The 12017-nt window shown below is 33.8% G+C and overlaps 1 protein-coding gene across 1 annotated transcript; it reads left to right on the forward strand.

The window, feature by feature from the left end:
• Positions 1 to 6427: 6427 nt before the first annotated feature.
• On the forward strand, positions 6428 to 9485 carry LOC120329488 (lactadherin-like). The gene is made up of 5 exons (XM_039396136.2): positions 6428 to 6729; positions 6856 to 6900; positions 7082 to 7240; positions 7712 to 7878; positions 8506 to 9485. Exons 1-5 carry the CDS (start codon positions 6474 to 6476, stop codon positions 8659 to 8661), a joined length of 783 nt encoding a protein of 260 aa, XP_039252070.2. The 5' UTR covers positions 6428 to 6473; the 3' UTR covers positions 8662 to 9485.
• The last annotated feature ends 2532 nt before the right edge of the window (positions 9486 to 12017 follow it).

Raw genomic sequence — 12017 nt, forward strand, 5'->3', positions numbered from 1 at the left:
TCTGTTGTTCGTTCTATAACATTGGTTCTGGGGACAGGTCGTTGTGCTAACGTTGTATTATTGACAAGAAAAGCGTACAAAATAGAGTTAGCGACAATTGTCAAATGCCAATCGTATTATTACATCACAAAATATAGCCATAGATGTGGTCCACTAACGCCTCTGAATTAAATAATGTTTCGAACGGCTGTTAACTCGCAAATGCACGATAAAGGCATTTTCCGGTCAATAAAAAAAGTCGCCATCTGGTGAACTAATTTCAGAATATTTTATTTCGTCGACCAGCTAAGAACAAGACAGTAGTCACTGTCGTTCGAAGTAGCGCACATCGACGAGGTAGCGCGCCCAGAAAATATACCTGTTTTGCGACTTGACATAGGGCGTACAGCATTGCCAATTTACCATTTGGCAAGGTAGGCTGGAGCCTAGGGACTGGACATTGAAAATGTTATTCATTTTTAAATCGTTGTTAAATTTTGAAGGATTGTTCAAGAATTTAACCCGTCTAATCTATTTTTGAAACCAAGATTTATTTAATTTTTCAATTGCGTTAATAATTCTTGTCGCACATATTTTCTAGTTACAAGGTTAAAAATTAAATACATTCGAATGAATGAATTTTTCTAAATTCGAAAATTTAGCATGGTGCTCGGAGGTTAATGAATGTCAGTGATATGCCACGGGTTAAAAAGAAGAAAAAAACAGAGTTACTATTTTTATATTATTCATAAAACTACATATTCTGGGGATAGAATTCTGAACTTCTGTCTAAAAAAGGTTCAACATGATCTTGCTTTGAACTACCGTAATATTCAAATAAAACAGCTGACTCTTGCGTAAATAATTGTTTCAACTTGTAAACTGTTTTACTATAACTGTAGATCATTTCTTGTGTCGTTTATCTAGGGCCACGAGTTACTAACTATGCCTTTCTGAATCAGTATGCTTATAATTTGTTAACAAGAGAGCGATACTCAAATATATGGACACAACGGCCAATATAAAATATGTATATGCTATCTGTCTCAGTAGGCTACCGGTACCGCAATTTCCAACCAGTTTAATAGTTATTATTACCAATGCAAATAGAAAGAATAAAATTCCATTCCACTTAATAAACAAAATTTGTTATTTTGACTTGCATTAATAAAGTGGAAATTGGTAAAAGAAAACAATTGCTATTGCTTAGAACTTTTAAATTCATTTCCTTTTAAGTATCATTGTGCCACAAGCCGGATATAAATTCGCCATGGCACGAAATGTGGAGCGAATGATAGTTAGTTCGTCAAATAAACCCAAAACCCATCATTATGACACTTGAAGTAAAGTCGTTTTGCTTTAACTATGTCGTGAAAAATAACTTTATTTCACAATCAATGGAACAATCGATGTCAAATTTATAGCAAATAGATAAAAATTAAGGCCGGAGTTACCAGGTAAACTAAATATTACATAATCATAATATCAAAAAAAAAGGTATTATTACAGATATATCAGGGTAATACTAGAGGGTGATTACTCTTACAATTGAATGTCCTCTGGTTTACTTCACACGAAAACGTTTCGCATGTCCGCCTTTTAACTAAAATTGCTAAGTTTGACTACTTACAAGTATTCGATTCTCATACGATTCCAAAATTTTCGATTCCGATTCTCGATTCCGAATCTCGATTCCTCGGCATATTTTACCGAGAAAACATGCCCCCTTAACAATACCACGTGAAATCAAACAAGAGAGCTATGTTCAACTATATGGACGGACAAGAAGGCCAAAACTAATTAGTATGGGTATTTAATCTGTCTCAGTATACAAAATCGCACAAAAAAACGAATCCCCCAGAACCCACAGAGATTTTTGAAATCATTCAATGTAACCGCCTTTTAGCTTCAAGCAAAAAAAAAAAAATTAAATATATAGTGAAGTTTGCGGCGTCGTAGCAACCCAGCATAACATTAAAGCAGTTTATACATATATGTAATCGAATCCAGACTAGATTCCGCCATCCCTACTTTTAACAGATTATTTTTTTGATAAGAATGTAGAACAGTGCATGGTTCTCAGACGGTCATGAGGGCGTGAAGCTAATTAAAAATAAGAATATTTGTTATATTGGATTTCGCCAACCTTATTTTGGATATTTGCATTTTATATTTAGGATATTCACATTCCATCCACATATTTCCAACGTGTTTTTGAATAAAACATACTTTCGCCTATCTGTTATTTGTAACTTATTGTTAGCCAGTTATTTTCGAGATCGACCGCGAATTTACTTTAATCTGTTATGTGTGCTGTTATTTAAGTTATTTGTATCTATGCCGCCTGTTGATGGTTGCACACCCCCCACTAAACCATTACTGAGATTCTACGTTTACCAGGTATCACTCTCTTGGTCAATTTACCAATTTACACTGTCCACACGCACAAGTTGCAGTTTCTACCATGTGTTTGTTACTGATCTCAAACATTTAAACAAGTAATTGTAACGCCATAGCAAACTGTGACAGCATTATTAGAGAATAAATTTTTTATAATATTAAATGTCTTCGAATTTCAGAAATATCTAACAGCATATATTATGGCATGGTCATGACAAAATATTTCCGATTTCGATTTCCTATTGTGACGTTTTGCGATTCAAAACAACAACAACAAAAAAACCCAATCAAGCTTCGTTATAATCACTTGCTACATGTGCAAAAAAGGGGTTAATCGAATTTAATGATATCAGGATACGTACATATGTTAAGATATTCTGAGATCGAATACCTAGGCAGAGCCTCTCGATCTCGAAAAAATCGACAAACATTCACCATCATCGTGAGATTGCAAAATTTTATTATCAAATGATATTGGCTACGTGAACCAACGCGTGACGGTATTTACACTGACTGAGTGCACTTAGTGCTAGTTGAAATAGCAATTCATATATATGGGTATAACATATCCCCATTTATTTTCATCAAAATCTAAATTAATGATTGCTAAAATCATTCCACTGAGATCATATGAATGAGATGAATAACAGTCATCGTGATAGTGCATTATTCAGCAATTAAATTTTGTTAAATAAATTGTTAGATTCTCTCAAGAGTAGAAAAAATGAACAATTTACGACAGGCCTGCCGAACCTTTTTCGTCTCGCGGGCCACTTTCACGTGACAAAATTCGTTGCGGGCCGCAAACGTTTTTACCAAACATTAATATCAGCTAAGTCCTGATTTCGCTGTAGGTAATTTACATAATACATAAAAGGCAAGTTTGTTAACATAAAATTAATCAATTGAATAATTGCTTTCTGATTACTGAGTAGGGCAGGCAAATTATTCGAATATCAAGTCGAATAATAGAAGAGCAAAACTACATTTCAAAAATATCTAACAGCCTATATTTTGGCATGATCATGATTGTTGCGATTCAAAACAAAACAATAAAGTCAATCAAGCTTCAATATAATCACTTGTTACCCGGGCAAAAAAGGGGAGGTAAATCGATTTTAATGATATTAGGGTAGTATCTGTTGAGATATTCTAAGATTAAATATTTAAGCAGTGCTTTTCGATCTTGAAGTAATCGACATCATCGTGAGATTGCATTATTTCAATATCAAATAAAATGGTGTATATTTAAAATCGACTACGTGAGCTGAGACGTGACGGTATTGACATTGGCTGAGTGCACTCAGTTGAAATAGCAATTCATATATATGGGTATAACATATCCCTTTTTATTTTCACCGAAAAAGAAAATAATGATTGCTAAAATCTTTCCACTGAGATCATAGGAATGAGTTGAATACCAGTCATCGTGACAATGCAATATTTCAGCAGCAATTAAATTTTGTTAAATAAATTGATAGACTCTCTCAAGAGTAGAGAAACTAAACAATTTACAAGCACTTTTATGTTTGAGTATATTAAATTTCCTATTTGTTTTTTTTCTTGTTCTAGGAATGTTTCATAAAATAAGCTAATTCAAAGATTATATAATTCAGATGGATAACACTATATTGCTCAGTGGAAGAAAATATTTAAAACGTGAAGAGAGTAACCAAGTACTACTGTGCTGCTTAGTGCGGGCGAGTTCGGCGGTACATCATGAGCGAAATTGCTCGATCTCGGACTACAAGTAAATTGCATAAACTGCGGGGACTAGAATAAATATAGGAAATATGATCATTTGACAAAGAAATTGAAATAGTATGTTATATATTTTATGAAGCAAATAAAAAACGGTGTTTTAATATTTCGGAGGCATTTTAAACTTGATTTCGAGTATGATATATAGACTCATAGTTGTAATAGATGAAAAGTAACCAGATTTTTATTGGAATAATTTTTACTACATTAAAAAATTTGTGCTGTTTAGGATCACAAAGATCAAACCAGCATCCCAATTTCTATTTATTTGCGTATTCGAATTTTGTCAACACCAGTAGTTAGAATGCGTGACATAGTCAAAGAAATGAGTAGAGGTGTAATTGAAGATTCTGAATGAAATTCTTTTGTGAGTTACTGTGTACCCCACACACCATAGGGGAAGGTATAAAAATTTTCATACGGGTCAATAACATTTAAGAAAACAAGTATAAGTTGTAAACAGCGTATCTTGAGATATTGCCGACACCCATACTACTAGAATAAATAGAGCTGATTTAGCTGGAACGCATGTTTCATATGTGAAGCAAATTATGATTTTGAAAACCCTAATTAACTCTATACTGTAAAAAGATAAATTTATATAAAATTCTGAAAATTTGTTCATTTGTACATTTTCAATCCAATTCTGCTGATACAATTTGAGAGCAATAGGGCTCTGGTTGTCAGTATTGCAGATAGGGTGCTTTTCAGTGCGGTTCTTCGTGCTTCAGCCGGCTTGGCCTCAAGTCTCCTTGGCGCGGAGCAAATCGATGAGAAGTCAGCTATACACTATGAAAAATTCTCAATATTTAGAGCAGGGGTGCACAACCTGTTTTGTACAGTCTATCCCAATACGTTTTAGTATGAGCAATACATCCGCGACTGAAATCAAGTATTTTTTCGAGTCGTTTCTATAAATTGGCTCCTATATCTCATATATTTGTGACTAAGACGATAATAAATTTCTTTCGTAGCTGCCAAATACTGACTACATTTTAAACATCAATTCGCTTATTAATCATCTAATCATTTATATACCATTGCCCATTTCCAACACACAATTCATTATTATCGCACCCGGAAATACAAGGAAAGACCCGGAAATACAAGTAAAGAAAAAAGATTAATACAAATCAATTAACAAGTGTTCTATTATGTATGTGTAATATGTTGTCTTCTAATGGGGTGGGTGAGCTTAGTGATCGTCCAGAAGTTTTCTCAATATTAGGAGACAATTTGGAATTCGGTTATGTATGATCCATTTCTATAAAAAACAAGTTTCGCGAATGAACTATCGCCCCCCACCCCCTTTATTTGACCCATATTATACCCTATTCGACCTCTAGTCCAGACTCTAGATGGATATTTTGCCCACTTTGCGAATCACTGATAGACAAAATGGAGGTATTATATTATTAAGTTATTAACACAGGAAAGCACGCCAACAAAAGCAAGCAATTATCTAATTCTAAGGTATTTATTACTAATTACGTCTAAAATATTCTTGCACTGTGCTTATAGTGCAGCTGAAACACACGCCACCAAGGTTGCAGGTTGTTCCCCCTGATTTAAAGATGATTCGTAATGTTTCCAGTTATAATTTATGACGTGAGCTTGCAGATAAGACTTCTCAAATTTCTGCTTCTAATCATCTGAAAATATTTACCCTCATAAATATAGCGATGTTAATTTTTGAAATAGTACTATTCTAATTCACTGATTTCAATAACTCTACCGTAATTTTTTTTTAAATAGGTGATATTTGCCAGAAAAGTTTACACGTAATTACTAAGAAAGAGTTACTCAGTTGTAAATGCTATCATATTATAATTTTTTGAAACCTACTTTGGGGGAATTCTTTTAAGATAACAAGATATTAGCAAACCTCAAAATCCAAAAACGTAAAATTAACCTATTCAAGTTCGCCATATACTTAACTTGATTCATCTCTAAATTCAGTAAAAGAGTTTTACGCTTACTAGAATGTCCCGATTCTGTCAAACACAGAAAATATTTAAACAAAAAATACGTTACTCCGATATTTTATAAATCATACGAATAACAGCTTTGTAGAACAATAAGACAAGATTGTTTAAAACTTGAAAAGTAAATACTTTATTATGAAGTGCAGACGAGTCCGGTGGGTAACACCACAAGCAAGTTGTTAGATTCAAATGATTAGTTTTGTGAAGCATATTATGATTTTAAAAACCCTACTTAGCTCCATATTGACAAAAAGTTCAATTTATTTAAAATTTTGAAAAGCTTCCCATTTGAACATTTTAATCCAATTCTGCTGATATATTTCAGGAAATATTATCCGCAAATCTAATATGAAATTTACCGTTGTTGTCACCTTGATTTTGCTCTTTCCTTGTGTGTTATGTCATATGCCGACATTGTATGAATTTTGTTCACACGTGGTGGCAAACGGCAATTCGAGTCTCGCCAGATGTGACTCAAGTCAATGCCAGGGAAGGCCAGGAATAAGAGGAATTGAAGGACCCCGTGGATTGCAAGGAATAAAAGGAGAACGGGGTGAACCTGGAACAGCGGAACATCTAGAAGAAAGGATAAAGAAGTTGGAAGGTGATTGTTTGAAACGAATAATTTCGAAAATGTATTGTAATTGGTTAATTACGGTTCAATTATTACATGTTATACATAATACATATTCTTGAATATTTCAACGTTCTTTTTTTTTCTTTTCTCAAGATTCTTTCCTGATGATTGAAAAGCAGCTTTTGGCGAACAAAAATCGTAAGTACCCTGCTACTGTTAACGTATGCAGAATTATTACATGCAATTGTATTTTCATATGCCCGGTTTAAGTAATGTTCCTCGGAATACTTCAGTGTTCCCTGCAAATACAAACGAGACAATCAAGAATGAAACGTCATATTATAAAATATATATACCAGCTTATAATTCTTAATTTCAGCTGAGATTTGCTACATGGGTGTAAAGAATCGTCACATCATTCCTGACTCACAAATCACAGCTTCATCAATTTATAGTTCCAGTTATCAAGCTTATTATGGAAGATTGGACAATGTGGATCGTTCTGGGGAGAAATATGAAGTATGGGCTGCTAAAAGAAGTACGTGATTGTGATTTTCTATAATTAATTTAAGAAGAATCATTGAAAATAACTAAAAAATATGCCCTTTTTACGTTTGTGAAAACTATGTCTTTATCCGAATTCGTAACTTATATAAATTTATTTGAATGCTTGTTAAATTATGTCACAGTCGACAAGTACATAAGTTACTAATAAAAGCTTCAAAACGAACTCTGAATTATTTCACACATTATTATGAACTCAAAAGAGTTTATTATCACAGTCACAACTATCATATTGCACAGAATGCAATGGAATGTATAGTTATTACTTCTGAATAGCTTCTGCAATTACAGTGTAATGTGGTTACTATTTGATTCAACTTTGATTTCCAGCTAGTTCGACAGTCTGTATAGCAAAATTATGGACCTCTAAACTAGACGCATTCAAAAATGTGAGTAGGGATAACACCTTCGTAAAATATTAAAACAAGTGATTAATTTTTTATAGAGGTAATAGGAGAATGGCATCAGGTAGATTTCAATGCGCCAAAACCAATAGGAGGAATCGTGACACAGGGACGACTAGATTACGATCAATGGGTTCGGTCTTTCAAAATATCGTATGGAAATTCTACCAGCGCAATGATAACAATACGAGAGAATGGTTCAGACAAGGTAAGATAGTATCTCGAAACTCTTTTTGCCTTTATAAAACTGCATTTATTATGTATTCAGTAATCAAGCTCGATTTGCAAATAATAATGATTTTTAACAGTTTTATAATAATATGGAATTTCATGGTCATTGTTTACGAGCTTGTCAGCAACAAGGTTGCAGACTTTCATCTTAAATTCAAGAAACAGATTATTTATGCAATTATACTTATTAAAGTAGATACCAGTCAAGGTGGCAAAGAGAACGCAAAACGAATGAAAAATTCTATTAGCTATTTATTATTTAGATCAGGGGGTGCAACAGACAGTCGGCGGGCCATATCCCGGCCCACCAAGTCATTCAGCGTGGCTCTTTTCAACACTCAGATATTTGTCCATCAAGCATAAAATCCCAATCCGACAGTTTAATAATGTGTTTAATGAGCCGCTCACAGGCTATTGTCTCGGTGCATTCATTACTGCTTGTGAGGTCCAGCTAGATGCTTGAAGTTGGTTATATAGATTATAGACCATCGAGAAAAAATGCTGCACACCTCTGATTTATATATATATATACTATTTAATTACTATAATTAATTATTTTCTGTTGAGCTTATTGTGATAATTTTGATCCTCATTTATATTTCAGATATTTACTGGAAATAACGACAGAAACACCAAGGTCACCAACATGTTTCCGCATGTAATAATAGGCCGATACATTCGAGTTTATCCCCAAACATGGTATGCTCACAATAGCATGAGATTGGAATACATTGATGGAATGTGTCATGGTTCATTGTAACTGATATGAAATAAACTTGGCGATCTATCAATAAGATGTCATATGTACAATATTAATGATTTTACACCAGGTTACAGTAAATGAGAGTCTGCTGTACGGTGATGTTATAGCGACTGTCTTTCGTTGATTTCAATTCTTCAGCTTTTTGCTTTGTTCAATTTTATCCACAAATGCATGCCACGCAATGTTAAATTTTTTAATTTTGTTTTCCAACTCTCATTATCCATAGAGCGCGAAGATAAAAAATCCATTTCCATCAATTGTTGGACTGTTCTGCTTTGCGTTGATCTTCGTGTTAATATATTTGAGCATCGCTCTCCGTTAAAAGGAATAATAGTTTTTAACTTTTTTAAAATCTGTTCAGATAAGTGTATTCGGACACTTTGTATCATCAAATTCATTTTTGTTTCGCTTACCAAACTATTCATCATGAAATTATAAGATTAAATTAAAACTTTGGTAACAAGTATTAAATTGATCTTGCTTAGAACAGTTAGTAAAATAAAACAGCCGACTTTTATGTAGAACATTATTCCATCCTGTGAAAATCCTTTAACAGTTCCAGAGCTCTTTGCTGTATAATATTATGTGAACAAAAATTATGTAATTAGTAAATCACAAATCATAAATCAACTTGATGGTAGAAATCTGCTTTTAAACACGGATAATTGTCGTCACAATAGTTCTATCATTTATTCTATTTGGCCTTGTATATTGCCATAGTAATGTTTTTTTGTCTTCGATGAATTTTTGCTCAACTGTCATTCTTTGTCAACTACTTGTTATTTTTGCTGTTTCATAATACAATTAAGTAACGCTCTGTATCCTTGTCTGTTTCTATAACATTGTGTCTTGGGCCAGGTCGTTTTGTTAACTTTGTATTATTTGCTAGAAAAGCGTACGAAATTAAGTTAGCAACGATTGTCAAATGCCAATCGTATCATTACATCACAGAATAGTCTCAGTTGTGGCCCACTCACACCTTTGATTAAACCAATGTCTCAAATGGCTGATTAACTCGCAAATTTGTGATTAAGTCGCTGACGGCATTTGCCGGCCATATCTTCCAGTGAAAAACATATTCGCCATCTGATAAACTAATTACAGAATATTTTATTTCGACGACTAGCTTAGAACAAGTCAATATTCAACTATCGTTCGAAGTAGCCCACATCGACAATATATGTACCTGTTTTATGTTTTGTCATCAGGCGTACAGTTAACTATCCCGCGCTCCAGAAGTGTGTGTACCGATGTGAAGGTGACTAATTTTGTTCGCCTACTTTACATCAAGTTGTGTAAAGAGACGGAAGCCTGTTGGTAGGGGGTATATTCACTGGGCCACGACAGACAGTCCCCGAACTCGTAATAAACTAAAATAAGGATAATCGGAATGAAATTATGGCCTATGCCCTAGCCCTAACATGGTACACGCACGGGAGTAGCGACAATTCACCAGATAACGACCGCTAGGGAACACGGCACTGTGGCAACGGTAAATTATTGTCGAGGTAGCTCGCCCAGAAAATATAGCTGTTTTGCGTTTTGACATAGGGCTTACAGCAGTGCCGGATTTACCATTAGGCAAAGTAGACTGAAGCCCAAGGGTATCGACATTCACAATGTTATCCATTTTAAACTCGCTGTTGAATTTTGAAGGCTTGTTCAAGAATTTAATCGTTTCAAACTATTTTGTTGAAACCAACATTTATTTATTTTTTGGCGCTAAGTATTAGCAACTAGCAGTGCAAAGTGAAATGAAAAGTTTTAAAATTGTTTGCATGCCATGGCCAAAAATATCCTTTTTATTTGAAGCGTTTAGTTATTACATTATAAGTATATTTGGATTGTGTGGAAATCTAGATTTTAAAATGTAAAAACAGGGTTTTCAGATCAGAAGAGATAATTGACATTGACTCCAACATTTTGAATATAATAGAAAATTACTCATTTAAATACAATTTAATATGCATATATATAATTTAATTTGAATTTTAATGGATGAATTTGTTACAAAGGTTTACGGATTTATTTATAGCCTCGTTGATTCGCGTCGAAATATTTATCAGCGACGTTATTTTTCTACTAGTTTTATTCAAATGTATTATTTTTATTTACATATAACTATTAAAGGTCATGAGAAGATGAACCTCAATTTAGATATACGTACATGCAAGTTCGGCAGTTTGTTTCGTAAACGTGGTTGCATATTTTTTTTATTTTCCCTAAACTACATAATTTGAGATAAATTATGAACTTTGTATAAAAAAGGTTCAACGTGATCTTGCTTTAAACAAATATTCAAATAAAACAGCTGATCTTTGTGTACAAAATTGTTTCAACCTGTAAACTGTTTTAAGATAACTGTAGATCATTTCTGGTGCCATTTATCTAGTTATCATTTTTGCAAACAAATTGGATAACTTTCAGTTTCAGGGTCCCGCTTTACTAACTATGCCTTTCTGAATCCGTATGCTTATAATTTGTTAAAAAGAGAGCGACACTCAAATATATGACGATGGCCAAAATTAAATATGGGTATGCAGTCTGTCACAGTCGGCTACCGGTACCGCAGTCTTCACGACTAACAAAAAAGCGGAACCGCCACAAGGTGCGTAAATTTTGGTGATGTCATTCATTACACGCAAAAAGTAATCCCATAGAACCCACAGAACCTTTTTAAATAAATAAAAGTAATAGACTTCTAGCAAAAAATACAATCATTAACATCTGGAAATTTCAAAGCAATTAATTGGTCCAGTATTTGATGAGAAAGGCGATTTTTCATGACGACAAGAAGAGAAACATCAAGAACAACAAAACGACCCAATGTACATTACGTTTTCAGTAATAACTTGGATATATGCTATTTCTACACGCAAGCTATCAGAACGAATACGATAATACTCCTGTACACAAGCTTTAAAGTAACAGAGATGACTACGGAAACAGAACAAACCGTTACTTAATTCGGCACAAAATTGTGGTAATCATCAACAAAATTTAAAGAAGGGATTAGCAGGATTGAGGAGGACTATTCGGTGCGCCTTAACGCTACACACCAAACAAATACGTTTTCATCAATTTGCCCTACTGGGCACAGAACTTCATATCAGTGGTTTCCGAACTTTTATTTCGCGACCCCGATATTCATAAAATCGAAGCCCAAGGATACTCGCGACCCCATTACTTGAAACTTTCAGCAACTTTAAAAATCAATATATCAGTTCAATTATCTCAATGGGAACAAAGTACGTGTACATCGACGGCAAGTGGACGTTGACGGTGAAAATTTACCCACAAATATATATGAACCAGTCCGGCAATGAGCCGAAAAAACGGGGAAACATAAGAAG

The sequence above is a fragment of the Styela clava genome, chromosome 12, assembly GCF_964204865.1.
Source record: "Styela clava chromosome 12, kaStyClav1.hap1.2, whole genome shotgun sequence".
NCBI lineage: Eukaryota > Metazoa > Chordata > Ascidiacea > Stolidobranchia > Styelidae > Styela > Styela clava.

What these genes read in the sequence shown, in the direction of transcription:
- LOC120329488 (XM_039396136.2), top strand. Translation starts at nt 6,474, where the DNA reads ATGAAATTTACCGTTGTTGTCACCTTGATTTTGCTCTTTCCTTGTGTG. An exon ending in GCTTTTGGCGAACAAAAATC is followed by an intron (nt 6,901 to 7,081) that starts GTAAGTACCCTG and finishes TCTTAATTTCAG; the next exon opens with CTGAGATTTGCTACATGGGT. An exon ending in GAGAGAATGGTTCAGACAAG is followed by an intron (nt 7,879 to 8,505) that starts GTAAGATAGTAT and finishes TTTATATTTCAG; the next exon opens with ATATTTACTGGAAATAACGA.